At 37.8% G+C, this 27,470-nt stretch overlaps 1 protein-coding gene across 1 annotated transcript; it reads right to left on the minus strand.

Moving 5' to 3' along the window:
- Positions 1–14,256: 14,256 nt before the first annotated feature.
- Positions 14,257–27,470, minus strand: LOC310649076 (vomeronasal type-2 receptor 26-like; the record flags this gene model as incomplete). Its single annotated transcript, XM_083377338.1, has 6 exons — positions 14,257–15,256; positions 15,659–15,785; positions 18,390–18,617; positions 19,980–20,834; positions 25,165–25,453; positions 27,079–27,470. 6 exons carry the CDS (start codon positions 27,468–27,470, stop codon positions 14,352–14,354), a joined length of 2,796 nt encoding a protein of 931 aa, XP_083233464.1. The 3' UTR covers positions 14,257–14,351.

The following is a 27,470-nucleotide window of genomic DNA, read 5'->3' on the forward strand; positions in this document are numbered from 1 at the left end:
TACATTATATTTTCATATATTGCAAGTTTTAACTTTAAACAATGGTTAGCAATCTGCCTTTTATCGCACTAGTCATAATGGCTTGGGTCCGGGATATCTGAGGGAACACCTGCTGCCAGCATCAAGTTCCCTTCATCCAGTGCGCTCCCACAGGGAGGGTCTTCTCAGGGTGCCGCTGGTAAAAGATTGCCGGTGGGTAACACCCAGGGGGAGGGCCTTCTCAGTGGGTGCGCCTGCCCTTTGGAACCAGCTGCCCGTGGAGCTGAGGACTGCCCCCGACCTCCGTTCATTCCGCCGGGACCTGAAGACCTGGCTCTTTGAGCTCTCTGGCCCAGGCTGAGAATTTTAATTTTAATTTTAATTTTAATTGGGTTTTTACTCTTTCAGGGACTGTTATAATCTTTTTAATTCTTTTTTAATTTTTGTATTTCTTGTTTTAATTCCCTGTAAACCCCCCTGAGTCCTTCGGGAAAGGGCGGTATAGAAATCCAATTAAATAAATAAATAAATAAATAAATAATAAACAGCAGTCATAATTGAACTCTTTTAATGAGAGGATGTATAATATGAAATAAATACCAAATGGAGGATAAAAGTGAACATAAGTATATAGTTTATACAGTGAAATAAGTACAGTATCCTGTCTTTGTTCAGCTGGTTTAAGATCTGAAAAAGAAATATTATAATCAAATATGTTTACTTTCTAATGATATTTTCAAGTAGGTCAGGTCACGAAACTGATGCTGCAGGGATTCCAGGAATATTACTTTATTGTTATAGGTTATATTAACAGACATTTGATAGCTAATCTAAAGATTCACTTTTCCCATTTTAAGAACAGTGAGGTCAAGTTGGGGCTATTCTGAGTCTTTTTCTTATACTTTCTTCTTCACAATTGAGCAACATTTTATCTCTCCAATTTTCTTCTCAAAGCCAGTGCTAGGTTATTCAGAATCATGAACAGTAATTGTTTAATTGTTTAATTTTTCATTTTTAGGTGCTCCTTTGTATTGAGTTCTGGCCTCAATACAATTATGTAACATTTAGGGAAAAATATAGATCCCAATATTCCTAGGCTGGAAGCCAAGATGGAGAAGATCTCCACAGCTACCATGTATTTTCCTTTGGTGCTCAGATAAGTTGGGACAAAAGACACCCAGACGCTACAGAACACCAGCATGCTGAAAGCAATAAATTTGGCTTCATTAAAAGTGTCTGGCAGCTTCCGAGCAAAGAAAGCCCCAATGTAGCTGATAAGAGCCAGCAATCCCATATAGCCTAAAATATAATAGAACATGTTGCCTGATCCTTCATTGCATTCGACTACAATCTCTTCTGGAAGAGAATGCTTGTCCAGATTTGGGAAGGGAGGGCCAGTACACAGCCACAGTATGCAAATACTTGCTTGAATGCAGGAACAACAGAGAATCAGAGAGTTGGAAAATCTTTTCCCCACCCATTTTCTCATTTTTGATCCTGGCTTAGTGGCCATAAAAGCTAGAACCACTGTGATGGTTTTGGCCAAAACTGAAGAAACAGCAACTGAGAAGATGATCCCAAAAGCAATTTGGCGAAGAAGACAGGTCAGCAATTGGGGTTGACCAATGAATAGCAAGGAACAGAGGAAGCAGAGGAAGAGGGAAACAAGGAGAAGATAAGTGAGATTCCGGTTGTTAGCTTTGACAATGGGAGTATTCCGATGTTTTATGAAAATTCCAAGTATCACCACAGTGGTAACAGAAAATGATAAAGCCAGAAAAGTCAAAGTGATGCCTAAAGTTTCATTGTAGGACAAGAAATTTAAAACCTTGGGAATGCACATATTTTTTTCCTTGTTTGGATATTGTTCTTGTGGACAGTCTAAGCAGTCATCCATATCTGTTAAAATATATATTTCAGAATTCAGTATTTTAAATTGTATGTTTTGGTTTACTGAGAAGTGTTTACTAATTGAAATCATCCTATGTCAAAAAAATAATAATAAAAATCAATGGACAGCTATAGGTCTTGGAATGGAAATGTGCAACAATTCATTGCCTTTAGTCCTCCTAGCCAGAAGTGCTGGCAAATGTAGTCTAGCAACACTAACACCCATTCACATCACTGTTAAAGAGATCTTTATTAAATCTTACTATTTGAGAAGTTAACTAGAATGGAACTCTTATGAATAATGAAGATAACTTGTATGTGTGTGAGAGCCATCTTGGTCTGATCATATCATATCACACATAACTTGTATGTGTGTGAGAGCCATCTTGGTCATATCTCTCTGGGTGTCTTTATGGATATACCCATTTGCACATGTACAAACATTGCAATACAATATTTCCTACCTTTTTCATTTGAAAACATTCTTGATGGACAAGTATTGCAATCATAGCAACAAAATGGCTCCCCTTCTTTCCTTTTCTTTCTGGAACCTGGTGAGCAATGATCATTGCACAGAGCAAGAGGTATTGTCTATTCATTATTGAGAGAGAGAAATGTATTTTATTCCCTTGAATACATCTTCTTTTGGAAATCAGTACATGCATCATAAACTTCTAGAAAAATTCATATGCAGTCTGTTAGTTTTGTCTGTTTGTGTCTCTGTGTTTGTAGGAAATCTACAATAAAAACACCCTTTTTATGATCTGCAATCCCTTAACTGGATGTAAAGTCAGGGTGACTGGATGGATCAGAGTGTTTATTGGCCAGATGCTCTTCCTGATGTCACACGTTGTTCACAGCAAATATTTTTTTCTTTGCTCCATGAGAGGGAGATAGGATTGAACTGTCAATTTTTCAAATGGAAGGCAGTGGTTTCACCACAGGGTCACTATTCTTCTCTTGTAGGAAATCTAAAATAATCCCCAAAACTAATTATATAAAGGGCAGGGAGAAAACAAACAAACAACAACAACAACAACAGTAGTAGTAGTAGTAGTAGTAGTAGTTGGAAGGGGCCTTGGAAGTCTTCTACTCCAACCCTCTGCTTAGGCAGGAAACCCTATACCATTTCAGACAAATCACCGTCCAGTCTTTTCTTTAAAAATTCCAGTGTTGGAGAATTCACAACTTCTGGAGGCAGGTTGTTCCACTGATTAATTGTTTTAACTATTACCCTGTAGCCTGAGGCTAATGTAACTTGAAAGTTTAGTTGAGGCAATAAGGATGGCCTAAAACCTAGTCTGTCAAGACTCAATAATAAAAATGCATCTCCTCAATCAGAGGTATTAAAGATACCCAGTAGAACCTTCTTGGGGCAACTAAGCATGAAAATTTGAAAGCTCTCTATTTCCTTGCAGAAAAAGAGAACAGAAGGCATCAATTTCTTTCAGTCCTCCTTCCCCTTGCAAACTAGCTTTACTAAACCAAAAAATTCATAAACGGGATCAAACATATCAAGTTTGTCCTCATCCAGACACTTATTTTTAAAATACTGGGAATCGTTAATTGCTGAGAAGAAAGGTATCTCTTTTAGTTTTCAAACTGGAAACAAATGTGTCCTACCTGGTTAAAATGGGTCGGCCATGTGATTTTTCTTTCATCGATGAAGAACTTTCTGCCTGAGGGTGCTTGAGGATCCATTTGTCCCATTTTTACTTTCACGAAGGATTTGTTAGGGAAAGTAACCCAGTTGATAATGTCAAATCCAGCTAGCAGATCACCCTTCTTGTCAAAAGACACCTTGTCTCCGGCACTGTTATTAAAGGAGACTTGACTTAGGAAATGGTAAAGCTGAAATAAATGAAGTTTTGACAAGTATTACCAAAGTGGTGGGAAAAGTAAAAAATGTTTTGCTTGGAATAAAGTTTTGCTATACTCTGAAGCTATTTAATTATTTTATCATTTCATTATTGGTGGTCCCAATAATGGTGGTTCCTTCTCCAATCAAATATTTTAGTTCAGCTCAGTTTTTAAAAGGATACTAAGAACTAGCAGATAATGTTTTTCAAATAATAAATAAATAAATATTCTTTTGGCATAGAAATATCTTGGTATACCTAAGTCACTGATGGGAATCCAAGTATTTCAAAGTTATCATTTATTTTATTTATTTATTTTATTTATTTTAATTCCATTTATATCCCGCCCTTCTCCGAAGACTCAGGGTGGCTTACAAGCTTAGCAGTAGCATTCATTCTATGTATATGCCTGCTTATTAGGGCTTTCACACATCCCCCAGGGGAATACTGCTACTATTACTACAACAACTACTACTATTTCTACTGAATTAGTGTAAATTTATGTACTGTCTACTTCCCAGTGATGCTGGGCAGGTATCCAAGTGATTATTAAGCAATTATGTATACTGTTCCTACTATCACTTATTGTGAATTTTTTTATTATTTTCTTAAGTTAGAATATTCTGCAAAATTATGGATTTGATATCTTAGGTATAAATTCTGTATTTTGTAGCATCATGCATCTGCAAGTATAAACCTCTCATTTCTTTCAAAGCTTACAAAAATGATAGTCTCAGAAAACTTTCAGTCCTTTTATTGCACTATGGAGTCTACTTACACATATCTTATCTACATTGTTTTCAGGTAGTCCTAGACTTGGTCATTCAAGGTTACAATTGCATTGAAAAAATAACTTATGATTGGTCCTTGTATTTATGACTATGGCAGCATCCTCAAAGTCACCGATCCAAATTTGGGTGCTTGGCATCTGGTATATATTTAGATAGTTGCAGTGTCTTGGGGTCATATGATCGCTATTTGTGACCTTCCCATCCAGCTTTTGATAGTAAAGTCAATGGGAGAAGCTGGATTCACTTAACAATCATGTAATTCACTCAACAACTACAATGACTCACTTAACAATCAGGACAAAAAGAATCATAAAATTGGGCAGGACTCACTTAACAACTGACTTGCTTAGCAATGGAAATTTTGGTCCCCATTCTGATCATAAGTCAAGGAATATCTGTATAATCACTGTCTTGCCTTGACTGTATCTCCTTTGGGAATACACAATAATGCATTATATACAGCAGGAGAATCCTTCTTATATAAATGAAAGCATTAATATTAATAATAACATTGATACATAAAAAAATCTGCCTTTGAGCTGAGTTGTTACCTGAAAATACTGTGATTTAGATGTTCTTGGATGATCTCTAACCAACACTGCTCCATATTTCTCTTTGCATGAATATAATGTATGCAAAGCGTACACCACAGCATAGACAGCATTATAAACACTGTAGCTTTGACTAGTCATGCTCATTTCAAATAAAGGGTGTGAGAGGTTTTCTAGTTTCTCACTGCCAGTGCAGCTTCCCTGGTTCTTCATGTCTGTTGCAGAAGCTGGAAATGAGCATTTAAATGCTTGTTCCCAGAAGACTCTGATAAAATGATCGGTAAGAGAATGGGGGTCTTGGAAGAGAAGGAAATTCTGAAATGCTGACATCTCAGAGGTGTGACTTGCAAAGGACAAGGCACCGTGGAAGATCTGCATATTTAAATTATTTAAAAAGGGCTCCACTGAAAAATCCCAATGGGCTGTCATCACCCATACCTTCTGAACAGGCAGCATCATGTCTGATTCGGCAAGATTGAGCACTAACTGCAAATCTAACATCACGTGAGCATCAGCACTTATAACACAGACATTGACGCTTGCTCTACTCAGCAACAGAGCCATATCTCTAAACATTTCATTGAAATTAATAACACCTAAAATGTTGCTTTGGAGTGGCATTCGCTCAGAGAAGGCAGTGCAAATTCCATTATCAGAAAAAAATTTCTCCAAGGTCTGCACAAACGTTTCTCCTTTATCATCGTCCATGGCCATGATTCCAATCCATTTCCATTGAAAATGAAGCAACAGCTGGACAATCCCAGTATACTGATGTGCTTCATTAGGTACCATGCGGTATAAGAAAGATGGGTGGCTTATATCATTCACTGGTGGAGTATATAAACAACAGGTGACCTAAAGAACATAATTCCATTTATATTGGGGAAGTACAAAAATATCTATAGGATCAAGTACTTTTCTATAATGCTAGTTCTTTTTCTCATGTTGACAACCTCAAATTGCCTTCTCCTCTCCACTTTAATTTCATAAAAGTGTAGTGAAATTAAAAAAAATGGCATGCTGAAGCTCAGTCAAAGTATTCCATGTCCTAACCCTAACCTTAACCCAAAATAAACAAATGAATAAATAAATGAATGAATAAATAAGAAAATAAATAAGAACCATTTGTTCTGCATAACAGATTCCATATTACCATGACTTCTTTTACTTGCCTTTATACATATTATTTCCTTCGTCATCCATTTTCCCATCTCTAGTTAACAATGCATGAAGTACAAACATTTTTCTACTTTCTCTAATTTTTCACTATTTATTTCTGACTTATAATTATTCCTTTTATTTCCCTGGTTACATTCTAAGAAGTACCAAATAAGTGCTGTCACCTAACATAACAATTAATATGAAACTTTCCTGTTTGTCTTTTATGTAAGTTTAAAAGAGGTTTTAAAAGAATCAGTGATTATTTATGTACAGTAGAAAGATTACTTTTGATCCCCTTCTGTGATGTTATGATATAGGTTGGCATTGTGAGATTGTAAAACATAAATCCTGTTGAGACGGACAAAGTTTTATCCTTCCAACAAAGAACCCCTTTTATTCATATTATCCATTGATAACTTGTATAATTAAATTGAGTTTTAAGTGGTTCACTTACACTTTTATAAACAAATTTACCTCAGAGCAAATGAGAGGAAAAAAATCTGATAACTCTCTTCCTTCCTGTAATATCACATTACCAGAGAAGGAGAATGAAATAGCATCACATTAGTACAAGAAAAAAAAAAGATTACACATATTTCATGGTGTTGGCAATCAGTTCTTAAAACTCTTTGTATTCTCAAACTAAACTTAGAAGAAGTCATATTATTTCTACTCAGACCAACCTGCTTTTGTTACAACAGTATAGAGAAAAAGTAACCAATACGATGTAGATAGTGCATTTCTTAATAAATGCAACTACTTTCTTAATAAATGCAGATAGGAAGTTTCTTAGTAAGTTTTTTTTTAGCATATCATCTTCTGGGATTTGAAGTCCATCCATCTTAAAATTGTCAAGATTGAGACACACTGTAAAAGATAATAAGGTGCTAAACAAATGGATGTGTAATCCATCTTACCTGAGGAATCTTGTAGATCCCTAAGATAGTAGCTATGTGAAGGGAAGTTACTGAGTCAGTACCCCCAATGACAGCTGCTGGTATCTTCTTGCTGCAGTTGTAGTTGAGAATAGTTGGCTTCTGATTAAAGAGCAGGTTCAGTGTATTCTGATAAGTTATCTGGGCATCAAAGTGACTATCATAGACATGAAATCCCAGAGTCCTATTGGGTAAGATCATGTTGTTTCCATTGATTTCATTCACTGCAAATGCCAAGGCTAGGGTGTGTTGATATTTTTTCAGCATTATACTAAAGTAAAAGACACATCTTGAGTAAACCATGATGTTGAGAACATTTGCACACTATTCCTGCAAGAGGCATCCTATATTTACTGGTGGAGAACACTGGAGAATGAGAAACCTACTTAGAATGTAGTTATCTTTAATTAGAAGAATAGGTTGTTTTTTTATCCCATTTATATCCCGCCCTTCTCCGAAGACTCAGGGTGGCTTACAATTTTAAGCACAAACCAATGTGCTTAGCAATAGCCTTCATTCTATGTATATGCCTGCTTATTAGGGCTTTCGTCCCCCCCCACGCGGCATTATTACAAAGTCAGCTTATTGCCCCCAACAATCTGGGTCCTCATTTTACCTACCTCGGAAGGATGGAAGGCTGAGTCAACCTTGAGCCTGGTGGGATGCGAACCTGCACTAAGGTTGTTTGCTTGTAATGGTTCTGCCCTTCTCCAATATTTCAATTCTCCTAAACTCTAAGGCAGAAGTCCATTTTCAGACAAAGTATGCTCAGAAACAAAAATTGCTTGCTTCTGGCCTCTCACAAGGTCAGAGAACTATGGACCTTACTGAATTTTTCCCCAATGACTTTTGAGTAGGATGTCTATGGGTATAAATCATGAGTCTTCAAACCTGGCCCTTTTATGACTTGTGGACTTCAACTCCCAAAATTCCTCAGCCAGGCATGCTGGTATAAATAATGCTATGTATATAATAGCAAGGACTTTAAGCAATAGAAGATTGAGGCAAGACTGATGCAGGTTTTCGCACTTCACACAATCAAATCTAGCATGCCTTACTGACTGATTTGATCTTATCAGATGTAAAAGATCAGAATAAACTCAGAGCATACAAGGTGGTCTGGCAAATATGATAGAATCATAGAGTTAGAAAAGAAGTTTACATCGTAATATCGTACTGCTGGAGCTTTAAGTTTAAGCCAAATAGTTGGGTTAAACCCAAGATCTGTAAGATAGAGGTTTCTGGGATGAAAAATAACAAGGTTACCACATATGTGTTTTCGGTCTGACCATTATTTCAATCTATTTTCTATTACCAGAAGAGCAGAATAAATGGATGTAGGAGTAAAAAATAATCTGACATGTAGAATCTATGCAGAGTTGCTGAAAGCATATCAGTGGCACTGCCAGGAAATAGCCAAGTATTACAGAAATCAATGAGGTTTTTCTTACACAGGTTCAACATCACACTTGGGTGTAGGGGGTGAGCTGAAGTCTGCTCCTTCAGAAAAGGAGAAAAGCTGTGAAATTATCCCACCAATTATCACATCACCTGGCTGAAAATATTGGTATTGCACTTTCAGAGACTCAGGAACAGTACACATTGCAGGAGATACCACACAATCTGTTGGTGGCAGCAGCAGCAAACACACAAGAAGTCTTATTGACAAGAAGTACCGTCTCGTGCAACAGGCAAGATGATTGTCCCTTAATTTAAGATCTCCTACTCCTTTAACCATCATCTTCCAGCTATTTAGTATGACATGGTCTTTCTGATTCTAGTTCCTCCCAGTAAATGTATATGCACTGGTCCACTGAATCCATGGATGAATAGATAGATGGATACATACATAGATATATACATATATTAACTGCCCCCTCCCTTTGATGAGTTATATACCTGTATGCAATTAGAATGAAATTTTTTTCCTGCTTTGAGAGTAATGAGGATTTCATAATTATCACCTTAGATAATGATAAGGTGCATAGTCACATATTGCAAAACATTGCAAATTCCTAGAGGTCATTTCTACTCCATCTCTTTCTTTTCCACCTCTATTGCTGGATTGGGCCTAATAATGATTGTTTTGTAGATGTTAGACTAAAGTATTGGAGCTCCTGAACAAAAGGAGAGTTACAAATTAATTAGGAATATAACCTAATAAATAGGATATATATAAAATTTATTAGATTTATTAGAAATAAAATAGATATATATTGAAGTTATTAATTATATGTATTGGGAATAATATTTTAAGAATACACATATCATAAATTATCCTTAGATCTAATTATTAGATTTGATTTACTGGGAATAGATTTATTAGGGATATAATCTAATAAATTATTGTTACATCTATTTCTTTGATTGGATTATTATTAGGAATATGTGTGTACCTGTGTGCCTTCAAGTCAGTGTCAACCAGAAGAATAATTTTGCAGAAAATATGCTATGCTCTCAATACTTTTAGGGTAGAAGGATGGAAGAAAATAAAGCATATCTGATAAAAGATGTTTCCAATTTCCTACAGAGATTTGCAACCATGAATGCAATTTTCTTCTTCTTCAATTTGTGTTTTATACTTTTAAGTGTTTTCTTCATCTTTTCCTCTTTCTTATTTAAAAGTTTGTAAATGTGTAAAGATATATTTACTGCAAATGTGAGTAAATGATATGATTTTGTAGCAACCGTTAATTTTATTAAATGATTAAACTGACTAAGAACAATTGCTAGAAATGTAGGTCCAACAAAATAATACAATATTTGATTTAGAGAAAGTGCATGATAAAGTAAATCATCCTGAATTATGGAAGGTTCTGCTTGAATATGACACTGAAACTTGCCTGCTGAATGCACCAAGATATGTGATACGATAGAAGTAAAACATATCTGAGAAGTCATTGGATGTTTTGAGAACAGTTCAAAACTTAGGTAGTGCAGTTCTGGATTTCAGTGCAGCCAGATGTGCAAGAGAATTGCTCCTCACATCGCCTGGATTTCTTCATTGGGGGGGGCCCTGTAAAGGGGTCGAAAGTCACCCTGGAGGGGCAATGAGCAGGGGAGAGGTCTCTCCAGTTGGTGGTAGAAGGGCAGCAGCCCTCCTGTTGGCTTGGAGCTACTCTCCGAACTGAAGTAGAAAGGATCAGCCACTCCCATGGCCCATCGTTTAGCTGTTTCCTGCCAAAGCCAAAAGCACAACAAAGCACTTGAAAGCACTTGAAAACTGGGTGAGAATTGCCTTCTACTTTTCCTAATTGTCTACTTTCCCTGCCAAAAGCTTTCCGAGTTTGCTTTCCCTTGTGAGGAGAGAGGGAAGGGATTTTTCCCCCCACCCTCCTTAATAGAGGCCTTTGCCTACATTGGGAGAGAAAAGAAAAAGCCTTGTACTAAATTATACTGATTAATTGGACTTACTGCCTTTCTACTTTTGGCCCAAAGTTCCTATATTTACAGAAATGGGCTATTCTACCTATTAATCTAAAAAGGGGACAAAAATAAATAAATAAATAAATAAATAAATAAATAAATAAATAAATAAAAAGACACGGTCTGAAAAGGATTTGAAGTACTCTGGGGATATCTAGTGAATACTATTGGCAAACAAGCTTGCATACATTTTGAACTGACCCTGGCATTAAGATAAAAACCTGAAACAGCTGGAGATGAATTTGGCTTAGACAGTGTGACAACAGAAAAGTGCATTAGAGTTTATGGGAATTGCAAACCCTTGATGACTGCAGAGGTACGAACACTCCTGAGAGCCCGGGATTCTGCCTTTAAGGCAGGGGACAGGGTCACATACAGAGAGGCCAGGGTAAATCTCAGAAGAGGCATTAGGATGGTGAAACAACAATATAAACACAAGGTGGAGAACCACCTAGCAGACAATAATCCGAGGCAAGTGTGGAAGGGACTGCAGCACCTAATCAACCACAGGGGCAGTACGAGGAACATGGTTAATACCGATGCCTCATTGGCAGAGGAGCTGAATATCTTCTTTGCTCGCTAAGAGGTGAAAAGATCAGACCCCGTAGCCTATGCTGGCCAGCCTTCTGATTCTCAGCCACCCACCCTGTGTGAACACCAAGTGAGAGCTGTACTGAAAGCTGTGAATCCCAGCAAAGCTGCAGGCCCAGATGGGATCCTGGGGATAGTGGTTAAGAACTGTGTCAACCAATTAGCAGGGGTCCTGACAAGGATCTTTAACATCTCCTTGCAAACAGCCTGTGTACCATCATGCTTGAAAGCAGCTACCATTGTCCCAGTCCCAAAGAAAACAGCAGTTGAGTGCCTGAATGACTACAGACCTGTTCCATTACTGTCTGTAGTGATGAAATCCTTTGAAAGACTGGTGCTCCAACATCTTAGGACATGCCTTCCACCGGACTTCAACAAACATCAATTTGCCTACAGGGGGAACAGGTCAACAGATGATGCCATAGCTACTGCTCTACACTCTGTACCAAGCCATCTAGAGAAACCTGGAAGCTGTGTCAGGATGCTTTTTGTTGATTACAGCTTGGCTTTCAACACCATTTTGCTGAGCACTCTCATTGAAAAGCTGACTGACTTGAATTTTTCCCCCTCCATCTGTGATTGGATTAAAGACTGTCACTGCACGTTTTTTTTTGTTCGCAGAAAAGTTCATTTCTAACTGTACATTCCCCCTGCTCTCTGCACCTGTTGTGATAACTTATCTGGTAACCATAGTGAATCCCATATGACTAGTTATGTTATGGTTTCAGTCTGTTTAGTGCGCATGTCTAGAAAAAGTTCTCACAGTTATTTCTTTATTGTCTTTCACTTTCTCAAACAGTGAGGGTCAGGTCTGTTTTATCCACCCCCCTGAAGCTTTGCACCAGCTCGCCACAGGGCTGCGTGCTTAGCCCCTACCTGTACTCATTGTACATATATGATTGTGTATCGTCTGACCCATCTACTGCGATAATTAATTTTGCAGATGATACCACCATAGTGGGTCATATTACAGGTGGAGATGAAACAGCATACAGGGGGGAGGTACAAAAATTATCCATATGGTGTTCCAAGAACAACTTGCACTTGAACATCGGCAAGATGAAAGAGATGGTGCTAGACTTCTGGAGGGAAAAGAGAAACCTGCCCCACTTTATATTGGGGGGGGCCTGTGTGGAGAGAGTTTCCTCCTTTAAATTTCTGGGAGTCTACCTCTGTGAAGATCTTACCTGGACAGTTAATACAACCCAGGTGGCCAGAAAGGCCCAACAGAGACTCCAATTCATCAGGGTCTTGTGGAAGAACAGGGTAGAACAATGGCTAATGACCCTCTTTTACCGGTCTACTATAGGGAGCATCCTCTCACACTGTATTGTGGTTTGGTATGCTGGCCTGACAGCCGTAGGTAGGAAAGTATTACAGAGGGTGGTGAGCACAGCACAAGACATTGTGGGCTGTCCCACCACTGGATGACATCGCCAGGGCTCACTGCCTTGGAAGAGTGAGAAAAATTCTCAGGGATGACTCACACCCTGGTTGGTATCTCTTTACTCTCCTACCATTGGGTAGGAGTATAGGAGTATAGCCAGCCATACCAACAGACTGAAGAACAGCTTTTATCCATGGGCTGTTACGCTCCTGAACAGGAAATAATTTTATAATTTTATGTATGACTGACTTGCGAGGCTGGTGTGTTGTGCAATTAGCTCACATGGTGTAACAAGATGGAGGGTTTGTTGTCACTGTGAGTTGTAGTGGTGGGGGCATGAAAGGAAGCTCAGCCAATCTCAATGTATACATGGTTGTACTTTGACAATAAAGGTTCATTCATTCATTCTAAATATATAGGTTGTAATTTGAAAAACTAATAAAACTTGTTTTTTTAAAAAAACTTAGTAGGTAGTAACACACCTCTGTTTGCTTAATGTATTTATCAATAAATGTTAATGGCTTGCTGATGTAACTCATGCCATCAATATAGCATTGGATCAGGATATCTGTGGAACCAACTTTTCCCAATTGTCTCTGCCTGCTTCATCAGATCCAGCAGGAGTAGCATGCTCTAGGTACTGTCTGTAAAGGAGTGCTATCTAATAGTACCCCAGTAGTATACCTTTTATATAACTGAACCTCCCATTTCTCCAAGATAAAGTTGTTCCTTGCTGATTGTTAGGAAGGTTCTCTTCTCATGCAGGGAGGTTGAGAGGTTAGACAACCCTAGAGGTTATTGTTGATGATTATTTATGTTTGCCAATTTTTCATTGTTCTTATTTATTAGTCATTGTTATTGTTGTTTGAATATTTTTTACCAATGTTTGTCCCCAAACCTGTGTTTATATAACCATGCCCCAGATGAATTAAGTTATTGCCATGGTTGTCTTATTCTAATGCTCAAATGCTGTGAACATCTGTATGGGGAAAGAGAGCTTTCAATTGAACCCTGGCAACACAGAGTGGCTTTGGGATTTGGGACCTGTCAGTTCTAGGACTATGATGCTGAATGAGGTTGCACTGCCCAAACAGATCCCAGATGTAATCTGGGACTCCTCCTGGATTCCTGGCTCCTGGTTGAAGAGAAGGTAGCAGCCATTGGTGGCAATAGCCCCAGTGGTGCAGTTGTTAGAATACAGTATTGCAGGCTAATTTTACCCTTTGATCCCAACTGTTTGAGGTTCACTTAGTCTTCAATCCTTCCAAGATTGGTCAAATGAGGAGTAGATTGTTGGGGAAGACATGCTGATGTTGTGAATCTCTCAGAGAGTCCTATAAAGCACTATGGAATGTATATAACTTTAAGCGTTATTGCTATTGCTATACAAGTGAACCTAAATATACAATTTATACAGTGAGATAAATACAGTATCTTGTCTTTGTTCAGCAGACAATATACATAGGTCTAAGATCTGAAAAAGGAATATTGTAATCAAATACATTTACTTCCTAATGGTGTATCAACATTTTCAAGTAGGCCAGGTCACAAAACTGATGCTATAGTGATTCCAGGAATATTACTTTATTGTTGTAGGTTATACTAACAGACATTTAGTAGCTAGTTCAAAAGATCCACTTTCCACATTTTAAGAGCAGTGAGGTCAGGTTGGGGCTATTTTGAGTATTTTTCTTGCACTTTCTACTTCTCAACTGAGCAACATTTTATCTCTCCAACTTTCTTTTCAAGGCCAGTGCTAAATTCTTCAAGACCAATGAACATCAGTAATTGTTTTTTGTTTTTAGATGGTCTTTTTTGTTTAGTTCCGGCCTCACTACAATTATGTAACATTTAGGGAAAAATATAGATCCCAATATTCCTAGGCTGGAAGCCAAGATGGAGAAGATCTCCACAGCTACCATGTATTTTCCTTTGGTACTCAGATAAGTTGGGACAAAAGATACCCAGACGCTACAGAACACCAGCATGCTGAAAGCAATAAATTTGGCTTCATTAAAAGTGTCTGGCAGCTTCCGAGCAAAGAAAGCCACAATGTAGCTGATAAGAGCCAGCAATCCCATATAGCCTAAAATATAATAGAACATGTTGCCTGATCCTTCATTGCATTCGACTACAATCTCTTCTGGAAGAGAATGCTTGTCCAGATTTGGGAAGGGAGGGCCAGTACACAGCCACAGTATGCAAATACTTGCTTGAATGCAGGAACAACAGAGAATCAGAGAGTTGGAAAATCTTTTCCCCACCCATTTTCTCATTTTTGATCCTGGCTTAGTGGCCATAAAAGCTAGAACCACTGTGATGGTTTTGGCCAAAACTGAAGAAACAGCAACTGAGAAGATGATCCCAAAAGCAATTTGGCGAAGAAGACAGGTCAGCAATTGGGGTTGACCAATGAATAGCAAGGAACAGAGGAAGCAGAGGAAGAGGGAAACAAGGAGAAGATAAGTGAGATTCCGGTTGTTAGCTTTGACAATGGGAGTATTCCGATGTTTTATGAAAATTCCAAGTACTACCACTGTGGTCACAGAAAATGATAAAGCCAGAACAGTCAAAGTGATGCTCAAAGTTTCATTATAAGACAAGAAATTTAGATTCTTGGGAATGCACATATTTTTTTCCTTGTTTGGATATTGTTCTTGTGGACAGTCTAAGCAGTCATCCATATCTGTGAAAATATGTATTTCAGAATTCATAGCAGTATTTTAACTTTTGCATACTTTTGTTTACTGAGAAGTGTTTACTAATTAAAAACATCTTTATGTCAGAAAAAATCAGTGGACAACTATGGTTCTTGGAACTGAAATGTGCAACAATTCATTGCCTTTAGTCCTCCTAGCCAGAAGTGCTGGCAGATGTAGTCCAGCAACACTAACACCCATTCACATCTCTGTTAAAGAGATCTTTATTAAATCTTGCTATTTGAGAAGTTAACTAGAATGGAACTCTTATGAATAATGAAGGTGACTTGTATGTATGTGATAGCTGTCTCGGTGTGATATCTCTGTGTGTGTCTTTATGGATATACCCATTGGCACATATACAAACATTACAATACAATATTTCCTACCTTTTTCATTTGAAAATTTTCTTGATGGACAAGTACTACAGTCATAACAACAATATGGCTCCCCTTCTTTCCTTCTCTTTCTGGAACCTGGTGAGCAATGATCATTGCATAGCGCAAGAGGTATAGTCTATGAGAGAGAGAGAGAGAAGGAGAGATATTTTATTCCCTGGAATCCAACCATTTTCTGAAATCAGCATTAAGTTATAAGAAATTTCCATATGCAGTCTATTAGTTGTATGTTTGTGTGTGTGTGCGGTTTTTTGTGTGCAGGTAGGCATACTGTATTATATAAAAAAGAAGTGATCCAAAATATGTGTTATTGATGAAAGGTACCCTTACTTTTTTTACTTTTTTACTTTTTTCCATCACTAATATGTTGCCATAATTTACTGTATACAATTAGTGTCTTGTCATTATTCTGTTTTGCTTGTATTTGACTTCAGGGCTGCTCAGTCTATCGCAGGTCTTTTCAACCAGTGGTATGGGTACCAGCTGTGGTACATTGGCACCTGGCAAGTGGTACACGACCATCCTAGAAAAGTGGTAGCAGGGGAGGGAAATGAGCTGAACTGGTGGCAGCACCACACAAACCTGAGCGAGAGACAGGTGGAGCTCCAGGGCTGTCAGGGCTCAGTAGAAGCACCAGGATCAGTGCCAGGCTCCAGCTGGAGCTCAGTGCTGATCCTGGCACTTCTGCTAAGCCCAGAAGAAGCGCCGATCAGCTGGAATGTTTGCAGCATCTCCAGGGTCTTGTGATTTACATTTAGATGCTTGGCAACTGATTCATATTTATGACGGTCACAATGTCCTAGGGTCATGTGAAGTGACCAAAACCTGCTGCAACCACCCATCAAATGGGGGAAATAAAAACCAAACACCCCCCCACCCCCACTGCCAACAGAAATGCTCACAACAATGAAAACCTTGGACAGGAGGAAGAACGCCACTGGGCGGGCAGGCAGGTGTCTTGCTCGGCTGTGGCTTGGGAGCACTTTTTTTTAGTGCCATTGTAACTCCAAACAGTCACTAAGAGAACTATTGTAAGTTGAGGACTACCTGTACTTTATCACTTTTTTCCTTTTTTTTTGTTCAAGTTTTTGACACCTTGCTAGGTGACTGGTGGCATTCAGATGTTGCCATATCCTAAAAGTGGTACAATGAGTGAAAAGGTTGAAAAGCCCTGGTCTATAGCAACATGAAGTCAATATATACATACTATTGTAACTTTATAGAAAGATAGTGTTAGTACTCATAGAACTGGTTTTTTTGTCTGAACTACCTCCAAGGCCTGACACGTGGCTTCATAATGCAAACTTCACCTCTTTTAGATGTCCATTCAATATCACAAGACAAGTAGAAAAGGGAGATCTCATTGTTTGCATCATTCTTTCCCTTTGTCTACTACCACTGAAGAAGCTCCTGAGTATATTAATTAAAGCACAGGAAGAATATAGAGAATGGGGGCTATGTGTATGTTGGAGTGTGTGTGTGAAGAATCCACAATACCCTCCCCAAAACAACAACAAGAACAACAAGAACAACTAATTATATAAAGGGCAAGGAGAAGTCAACTATCACCTTTTAATCTGGGACTGATATGATCTTATCTTGGATGCTGAGTATACTTGCCTCATTTTCACATAAGTACTTGGAAATCTACATATGAGAAGTAGATTAAATATTAAGCATTAAATATTAGACTGTCTGCCTCTCACCTGGCTTAAGTCTAGAACAGGGATGTCAAACTCAATTTCATTGAGGGCCACATCAGCATTGTGGTTGCCCTCAGGGGGCCGGGTGGGTATGGCCAGGGTGGGCATGGCCTACTGGGTAGGTGTGGCTAGAGTGCGTATGGCCTACTGGGTGGGCATGGCCAGCTGTACATTGTTTGCATCAAGGGTGCCTATGGGGACCTGGGCAGGAATGGGACAGATCTGAGGGTCTCTGGCAGAAGGAGGGTCTCTGGGCCAGGGCCAAGGCAGTGGGGGCCGTTCCCTCACTGTTTCCAGGATGGCTTCGCGGGCCACATGAAACCACTTCGTGGGCCGGATCTGGCCCCGGGCCTTGTGTTTGACATGTCTGGTCTAGAAAACCAATTTGGGATAACGTACTAAAGTCTTACAATCTAGATGAAGAATGGTGATTAAGATGGGTAACTTTTAACCAAACAGATCACACAGATCTAACAAAACCACTCCCAAGAGTGCAGCTGCCTTGAAAAACATGTAGCCACCTGAATAGAATCAGGAAAGGCCATGCCAGAACAAAGGCAAAGCTCTTTAAGTGGGGAATGGCCAAGAGTCTGCAAGGCAAGTGTAGTTCACCTGAACAAACTATAACACATATAGTTCAAGAATATCCCCCTAAGGAAATTTCAAAGTACTTGGGATGATCTCACCACAACCACACCATAAGCAATTAGATGGTTAGCTTCTTAGATATAGAATTATCTATTCTATTGCAATTCTATGACTCCACACTATTGTGATTTTATTATGGTTATATGCATATGCTTATGCTTATGCATATGAATATACATATGCATATACATATACATACACACACATATCCTGATGCTTTATTTAAACAAAATTTGTATATCAGTGATGGCATGACTTCTAGAGATGCCATATACTAAACAGATATATAAATAAATAATTGTTGAAAACAATTGTTGAAAACAAGGCCATCTATGTTTGTTTTCAAACCAGAAAGTCCATTTTCAACACACCTGCTTAAAATGGGTTGGCCATATGATTTTTCTTTCATTGATGGTGAACTTTCTGCCTGATGGTGCTTCAGGATCCATTTGTCCCACTTTCACTTTCACAAAGGATTTGTTAGGGAAAGTAACCCAGTTGATGATATCAAATCCAGCTAGCAATTCATGCTTCTTATCAAAAGACACATTGTCTCCAGCACTGTTATTAAAGGAGACTTGACTTAGGAAATGGTAAAGCTGGAATAAACAAAGTTTGACATGTTTTACCAAAGTGGTGGAAACAGTGAAAAATGTTTGACTTGGAATAAAGAATTGCTACACTGTGAAGCTATTTAATTATTTTATCACTTCATTATAGGTCAGGGGTGTCAAACTGTTGGCCCCCGGGCCGGATGCATCGCGTGGAAGCTGTGCCCACCCCTTTGCTGGCAATGGAGAAAAAGCTCTGATAAGTTGTGTGACGTCACATGACGTGGTGAGTTTGACATATCTGTTATAGGTAGGTCCATTATTTCCTTCCCCAGTTAAAAATTTAAATTCAGCTCAGTTTTAAAAAAGATACTAAAAACTATCAGATGATGTATGTCAAATAAGCAGACTGCAGTGGTGCCTTGGTGCTCAACTGCTTTGAAACTCATCGAATTTGATACTTGACACATTTTGAAGCAAAAGGTTTGTCCCAATACTCATTTCTTTGATACTCGACATGCAACCTAGAACTTGTGTTGATTTTTAATACATTATTCCTTGTGGGAAAAATGTGTTTGGTACTCATCCTTTTTGATACTCATCATTGATGAGTTACTACTCCGAGGTACTGCTGTAAATTTCCTTTTGATATAGAAATATCTTGGTATACCTATGTCACTGATGGGAGTCCAAGTATTCCAAGGCAAAGGTTTACTACCTGCCATGGGAAGAGTACTACTACTGAATTAAATTTATAAGTTAACTTTCTCCCAATGACTCTGGGCTGGTATCCAAGTGGTTATTAAGGAGTTAGGTGTCTGCTATAACATATTGTGCAATTTTTATTACAGTGATATATTTGATGCATTAGGTATAAATTCTAGATTTTGTAGAATCATGCATCCTCAAGAATACATCTCTCCTTTCTTTCAAAAGTTATCAAAATTATAGTCTCAGAAAACCTTTAGTCTTTTTTTTTGCATTATAGTCTACTTACACATATTTATCTATATTGTTTTCAGGTAATAGCCCTGGGGTTTGCATTGCACTGTCTTTTTCTATGCCCTTCCCCCAGGAGAAGGAATGCAGTCTCCCTTATTTGAGAGATGGTTGGTGCTTGGAGCTTGAAGGAAATGAAAGCAAGAGAGGCCTTGAGATGCACACCAACAGAGCCAGTTATCAAAAGACTGTACCACCTGTGGATTGGCTGGAATTCAAATGGACACTGAGACTTTGAGGGCAAGAGTAATGATACTGCTTTAACTATACTGCCTACGTGGGATTTTCCCCAGATCTCACTTTGATTTCCCTGCTATCACTAGGCCCTAATAAAAGTTCCTTTTGAGACAATGCCTGTTTCAAACGTTCTGCTTTCTTGGGTGGCTTGGTTGAGGTAGTTCCTTACATTACCTGAAAATACTGTGATTCAGAAGACCTTGGGTGATCTCTAACCAACACTGCTCCATATTTCTTTTTGGATGTATATAATGCATGCAAAGCATGCACCACAGCATAGACAGCATTATAAACACTGTAGCTTTGACTAGTCATGCTCATTTCAAAAAAAGGGTGTGAGAGGTTTTCTAGTTTCTCACTGCCAGTGCAGCTTCCTTGGTTCTTCATGTCTGTTGCAGAAGCTGGAAATGAGCATTTAAATGCTTGTTCCCAGAAGACTCTGATAAAATGATCGGTAAGAGAATGGGGGTCCTGGAAGAGAAGGAAATTCTGAAATGCTGACATCTCAGAGGTATGACTTGCGAAGGACAAGGCACCGTGGAAGATCTGCATATTTAAATTATTTAAAAAAGGCTCCACTGAAAAATCCCAATGGGCTGTCATCACCCATACCTTCTGCACTGGGAGTATCATGTCTGATTCGGCGAGATTGAGCACTATCTGCAAATCTAACATCATGTGAGCATCAGCACTTATAACACAGACATTGACGCTTGCTCTACTCAGCAACAGAGCCATTTCCCTAAACATTTCATTGAAACTAACAACACCTAAAATGTTGCTTTGGAGTGGCATTCGCTCAGAGAAGGCAGTGCAAATTCCATTATCAGAAAATTTTTTCTCCAAGGTCTGCACAAATGTTTCTCCTTTATCATCGTCCATGGCCATGATTCCAATCCACTTCCATTGAAAATGAAGCAACAGCTGGACAATCCCAGTATACTGATGTGCTTCATTAGGTACCATGCGGTATAAGAAAGATGGGTGGCTTATATCATTTACTGGTGGAGTATATAAACAATAGGTGACCTAAAGAAGAACATAATTCTATTTATATTGGAGAAATAAAAAAAATATCTACAGGGTCAAGTACTTTTCTGTAATTCTAGTTCTTTTTCTCACATTCACAACCTAAAATTGCCTTCTCCTTTCCACTTTAACTTGATAAAAGTGTAGTGAAATAAAAAAAGGCTTGCAGTCATCCCATGCTGAAGCTGAATCAAAATAGTTCATGTCTAACTCAGATCTTGCTTTCTCTTTATTTGCAACCTCTTGTCTTCTCTGTTTTCTCTGTGCTTTGGAATAAACATCAAAGTAAGCTCCAAATACAGTAGGTATATTCTATTTAGGAGGTAATATATCAGTCATTTTATATTTCACTTCACCATTTTCATATCTTAGGATCACAGATATGAACAAGAAGTTATGAAGATATGTAGAGTCGCAGTGACGGTGATAGGGGCAGCATATAAATTTAGTCAATAAATAAATAAATAAATAATGAATAACCAATCTTCAAATCCCCTTCCATGTTCCAAAGTCATCTTCAGAGATCTTGGTGTAATCTCAGACTACTGTAAAGAAGTAAGTTATCTCCACTGTAGACACTAAGTTCTCCATCGTGATGAATATCAGGACCTACTTTACTCTTTTTCAAGCAGTGCTAGGCTGCATTAACAGAGGGATAGAATGAAGATCACGTGAAGTGTTAATATCACTTTATAATGCCTTGGTAAGGCCACACTTGGAATACTGCATCCAGTTTTGGTCACCACAATGTAAAAATGATGTTGAGACTCTAAGAACAAGTACAGAGAAGAGCAACAAAGATGATGAGGGGCCTGGAGGCTAAAACATATAAAGGAGTTGCTGGAATTGGGTATGTCTAGTTTAATGAAGAGAAGGATGAGGGGTGACATGATAGCAATGTTCCAATATCTCAGAGGTTGCCACAAAGAAGAGGGCATCAAGCTATTCTCCAAAGCACCTGAAGGCAGGACAAGAAGCAATGGCTGTAAACTAATGAAAGAGAGAAGCAATCTAGAAATAAGGAAAAATTTGCTGACATTTAGAACAATTAATCAGTGGAAAAACCTACCTCCAGAAGTTGTGAATGCTCCAACACTGGAAGTTTTTAAGAAGAGATTGGACAATCATTTGTCTGAAATGGTATAGGGTTTCCTGCCTGAGCATGGGGTTAGACTAGACTTCCAAGGTCTATTATTATTATTATTATTATTATTATTATTATTATTATTATTATTATTATTATTGTTGTTGTTGTTGTTGTTGTTGTTGTTGTTGTTGTTATTGTTATTGTTGTTGTTGTTGTTGTTATTGTTATTGTTATTATTGTTGTTGTTATTGTTACTGTTATTATCATCATCATCATCATCATCATCATTAGCATTATTATTTTGTAGATTGGTTAACACATAACTATTTTAATTGGATAAGAGAAGCTGGCATAATTTATTTAGAAGTTTCCCCTGGTCTCTATTTCCTTCTATTAAGTTTTCCAGAATATGGGAAAATTAAGTTTTTTCATCTTCATCCTAGATTGTTGATTTATTCCAATGGTTACAGCCAAGTTTAGTCTGCTTTCCCCTAAATGCCTGGCAAACTGGCACAGCAAAAGAAACTAACGAATATTAAAGGACCAAAAATTCTAAAACAATCCTCAATCTATGGTTTAACTTTAGATTGATAAAATTTATAGCCATGAAATCAGATCAAGGCAGCAAAGGGGGGAGTGTACTACTGACAGCATGAGTTCAATGAAATCCTGCGTGAACAGAGATAATGATGTTGACAGGCAATTGAGAATGATAAAAGCTTAATATAAAAACTCTATCAAACTTGCTGACTTCACAAACACATCTATGTTGTTTTCCAGTTCACAATATGGAAGTAATTTAGGGATGCCTTCTCCTGGTGTTTTGTTTTCAGCTTTCTAGTGTAATCTATAGTTTGGCTTAGACTAGCTAGATCAAATTACCTCATGGTAATCTCCTTTATAAGTGCCAACCTGGTCTAATATCCGTACACATTATACTATCATGTTTGTGGAGAATCTATGTTATACAGAACACAGAAAAGGACAAGCAGTAATAAGTCAAGGAAGTTAAAGATATGAAATCAGAGGAAAAAAATAAGTAAAAGGAAATGCAGCTAACTACAGTTTAAAGGGTCAGTTTATAGTTTAGTTAACCCTATGATCTATATACTACTAAAGTTCCTGTATTTGTAACTGGGTGAAATAGGGCAAAAGGTTTTGAACCAAGGTGCCTCAAATGAGCTAATTAACCTAGAAACCAGGACCTATGACTCCAGGGGAATTAAAATTTGAGAAATTTTATAAAATGTTTTATGATATAAAAATTATCATAAAGCAATTTATGACATAATACAAAGTGTCATAAAAGATTTCTTGTGGTCAGTTGCTCATGTTTGACGGTGGTATACAATTCAAAATGTGCTATTTTTCAAGGCAGATACTTCTCTGAATGTCTCCCTGAATTTTTTAAGAACTACAACTTCAGTAGAAGCTCTGTCACTGTCGAAGGTATTGAGGAATTTGGTAAAGAAATATTTCTGAAGCAACAACCCAACATGCTTCACTAGGCTGTTTGATTCCTGTAGACTCTCCTTTCTCTGCCAGGTCCATACAGAGCATCATACATTGCTTTTTGTTTATTTCAATGCTTCCTCCCTTTCTATTTCAGGATCTCATCCACAATATCCAGTTGACATTCTCAGTTTTTGCCTTCCTTTAGACCAGGCATGTCAAACTGCCGGCCCGTGGGCTGGATGCATCAAGCCAAAACCGTGCCCACCTCACTGCCGGCACTGGGGAAAAAGTCATAATATGTCACGTGATGTCGCAAGTTTGACATGCCTGCTTTAGACCCTGAATTGTCCTTGATCTATTTGTTTTGCAATATGATTCTCATGTCTTCTTTGTATATGAGAAAATTGTAAACCTGCGCCTCTTTCTTATTCACTTTTGTGTGCATTCCAAATTCATTTCTCACCTATCCATTCTTGACCGTATCTCTAATGTTATTACAACACATACTTCTGAAGTATTCAATATGCACTGCATTCAACTGACTTTTATGGTTCTCCTGACATACCTAATTCTCTTTTTCATAGCACGGTGTGGAGAAAAACACAGTAGTTTTTACTTTTTTAAAAAAAATAGTTTTCATCACCTACAGGCTTCTCCAACCAGAAACTGACTCTCTAAGTAGCATATAGTTTTCTCCTGTCTTATCATGGATTGAAAAAATCAAACCCATAAACAAACAAACAAATAATAAAATACACAATTTGTTCCTCACAACAGATTCCAAATTACCTTCTTTTACTTGCCTTTATACATATTATTTCTTTTGCCATCAGCAATTTCCCCATCTCTAGTTAACAATCCATGAAGTACAAATGTTTCTCTATTTGCTCTAATTTTTTTGCTATTTATGTTTAATTCATAATTATTCCTTTTATTTCCCCTGCTTTACAGTCAAAGATCAGTCATTGTCAACTATATGCAGGCCACCTACATAACAATTATATTTATCCTTTAAGTAAGTTTAAAAGACTTTTTAAATGCACGAGTGATTTATCCTGTATATACCACCCAGATTACTTTTGAACCCCTTCTGTGATTTAATGACATTGAAAGTAAGGAATGTTGACAGCAGAAGAACTGAGAGAAAGAAAAAGAGAGAATAGTTAAGGCCAAGACAAATCGACAAAAGGGAAAGAAGATAACCACCAAATATAAACACTAGTTGGCATTGTGAGAACATAAAACATGAATTCTGTTGAGAAAGATACAATTTTGTCCTTCCAAGAAGGAGCCACTTATAATCCATTTATAATCCAACCATAACTTGTATAGTTAGATCAGGTTTTAAGTGATTCAAATATAAACAAATTTGCCATAAAGCAAATGAGAAAAATAATGCAATAACTCTCTTCCTGCCTAAAATATCACATTACCAGAGAAAACAAATGAAATAATATCGCGTTACTGGAAGAAAAAAGTGAGGATCACACATATTTTGTGATGCTGGCAATGGGATCTTAAAACTCTTTGTATTCCCCAAAATAGACATCATATTCTTCCTGTTCAAATCAATCTATATCACTATAGAGAAAATGTAAATAATAAGATGAAGATAATAAGTTTAACAAACGTAAATACTTTCTTAATAAATGCAGATAATACATTTCTTAATATTTTTTTAAAGGGAAACAACTGGGATTTGAAGTCCATCCATCTTAAAATTGTCAAATTGAGACATGCTGTATTAGATAATAAGTGTCTAAACAAATAATGTGTAATCCACCTTACCTGAGGAATCTTGTAGATCCCTAAGATAGTAGCTATGTGAAGGGAAGTTTCCGAGTCAGTACCCCCAATTACAGCTGCTGGTATCTTCTTGCTGCAGTTGTAGTTGAGAATAGTTGGTTTCTGATTAAAGAGCAGGTTCAGTGTATTCTGATAAGTTATCTGGGCATCAAAGTGGCTATCATAGACATGAAATCCCAGAGTCCTATTGGGTAAAATCATGCTGTTTCCATTGATTTCAGTCACTGCAAATGCCAAGGCTAGGGTGTGTTGATATTTTTTCAGCATTACACTAAAGTAAAAGACACATCTTGAGTAAGCCATGAAAATCAATATTCTGAACATTTGCACACTATTCCTGCAAGAGGCATCCTATATTTACTGGTGGAGAACATTGGAGAATGAGAAACCTACTTAGAATGTAGTTATCTTTAATTAGAAGAATAGGTTGTTTGCTTGTAATGGTTCTGCCCTTCTCCAATATTTCAATTCTCCTAAACTCTAAGGCAGAAGTCCATTTTCAGACAAAGTATGCTCAGAAACAAAAAATGCTTGCTTCTGGCCTCTCACAAGGTCAGAGAACTATGGACCTTACTGAATTTTGCCCCAATGACTTTTGAGTAGGATGTCTATGGGTATAAATCAGGGGTCTTCAAACCTGGCCCTTTTATGACTTGTGGACTTCAACTGCCAAAATTCCTCAGCCAGGCATGCTGGTATAAATAATGCTACGTATATAATAGCAAGGACTTTAAGCAATAGAAGATTGAGGCAAGACTGATGCAGGTTTTCACACTTCACACAATCAAATTTAGCATGTCTTACTGACTGATTTGATCTTATCAGATGTAAAAGATCAGACTAAATTCAGAGCAAACAAGGAGGTCTGACAAATATGATAGAATCATAAAGCTAGAAGAAATACCAATGGTAGGGTGTGCTAATATTTTTTTCAGCATTACACTAAAGTAAAAGACACATTTTGAGTAAGGCACAATGTTCTATGTTGTGAACATTCCTACACCACTCTTGCAAGAGTACCCTGCATTAGAATAACCTATGTTTAATGGTGGTGAACATCGGAGAATGAGAAACTTGACAGAATGAAGTTACATTTAACCAGAAGAATAGCTTGGTTTGCTTATAATGGATTTGCCCTTCTTCAATATTTCAACTGTTCTAAACTCTAAGGCAGAAGTCCATATTCAGAAAATGTATGCTCAGAAACAAATACAAGTCTGTTACATTCTGAAGATCCTAAATATTGCTTCATTAACTTATGCAGTAAAACCTTTCAATGGTGGATTGTGTTTCCTCTAGCTTACCCTTCTAGATCAGACCAAATTGTATGTAACACAGCATACTAGTCACAAAACAATCACTTGCTTCTGGCCTCTCACAAGGTCAGAGAAATATGGACCTTACTGAAGAGATTGTAAGGACTTTAAGAAATAGAAGACTGCTTAAAGGTAAGACTGATGCAGGTTTTCCCACTTCACACAATGAAATCTAGCACGTCTTAATGATTGATTTGGTCTTATCAGGTGTAAAAGATCAGAATAAACTCAGAGCATCAGAGCAAATATCATAGAATCATAGAGCTAGAAGAGAAGTTTAGATCATAATATCCAACTCCTTGCGCAGTGCTGGAACTTTAAGTTTAAGCCAAATAATTGGGTTAAACCCAAGATCTATAAGATAGAAGTTGCTCCAATGAAAAATAACAAGGTTACCACATGTCTGTTTGTGGACTGGCCACCATTTCAACCTCCTTTTTTCTATTACCAGAAGAGCAGAATAAGTAAACGTAGGAATAAAAATATCTGACTATTAGAATCTATGCATTTGATAAAAGTACGTGAATGCTGCTGCTAGGAAATAGCCAACTATTACAGAAATCAATGAGGATTTTCTTACACAGGTTCAACATCACACTTGGGTGTAGGGTGTGAGCTGAAGTCTGCTCCTTCAGAAAAGGAGAAAAGCTGTGAAATTATCCCACCAATTATCACATCACCTGGCTGAAAATATTGGTATTGCACTTTCAGAGACTCAGGAATAGTACACACTGCAGGAGATAGCACACAATCTGTTGGTGGCAGCAGCAGCAAACACACAAGAAGTCTCAGGGACAAGAAGGACCATCTCATGCGGCAAGCATGATGATTGTCTCTTAATTTAAGATCTCCTACTCCTGTGATCATCATCATCCAGTTATTTAGTATGCCATGGTCTTTCTGATTCTGGATCCTACCAGTAAATGCATATACACTGGTCTGCTGAATCCATGGATGGATGGGTGGATACAT

This window comes from Vipera ursinii (genome assembly GCF_947247035.1).
Source record: "Vipera ursinii genome assembly, chromosome: Z".
NCBI classification, from domain to species: domain Eukaryota; kingdom Metazoa; phylum Chordata; class Lepidosauria; order Squamata; family Viperidae; genus Vipera; species Vipera ursinii.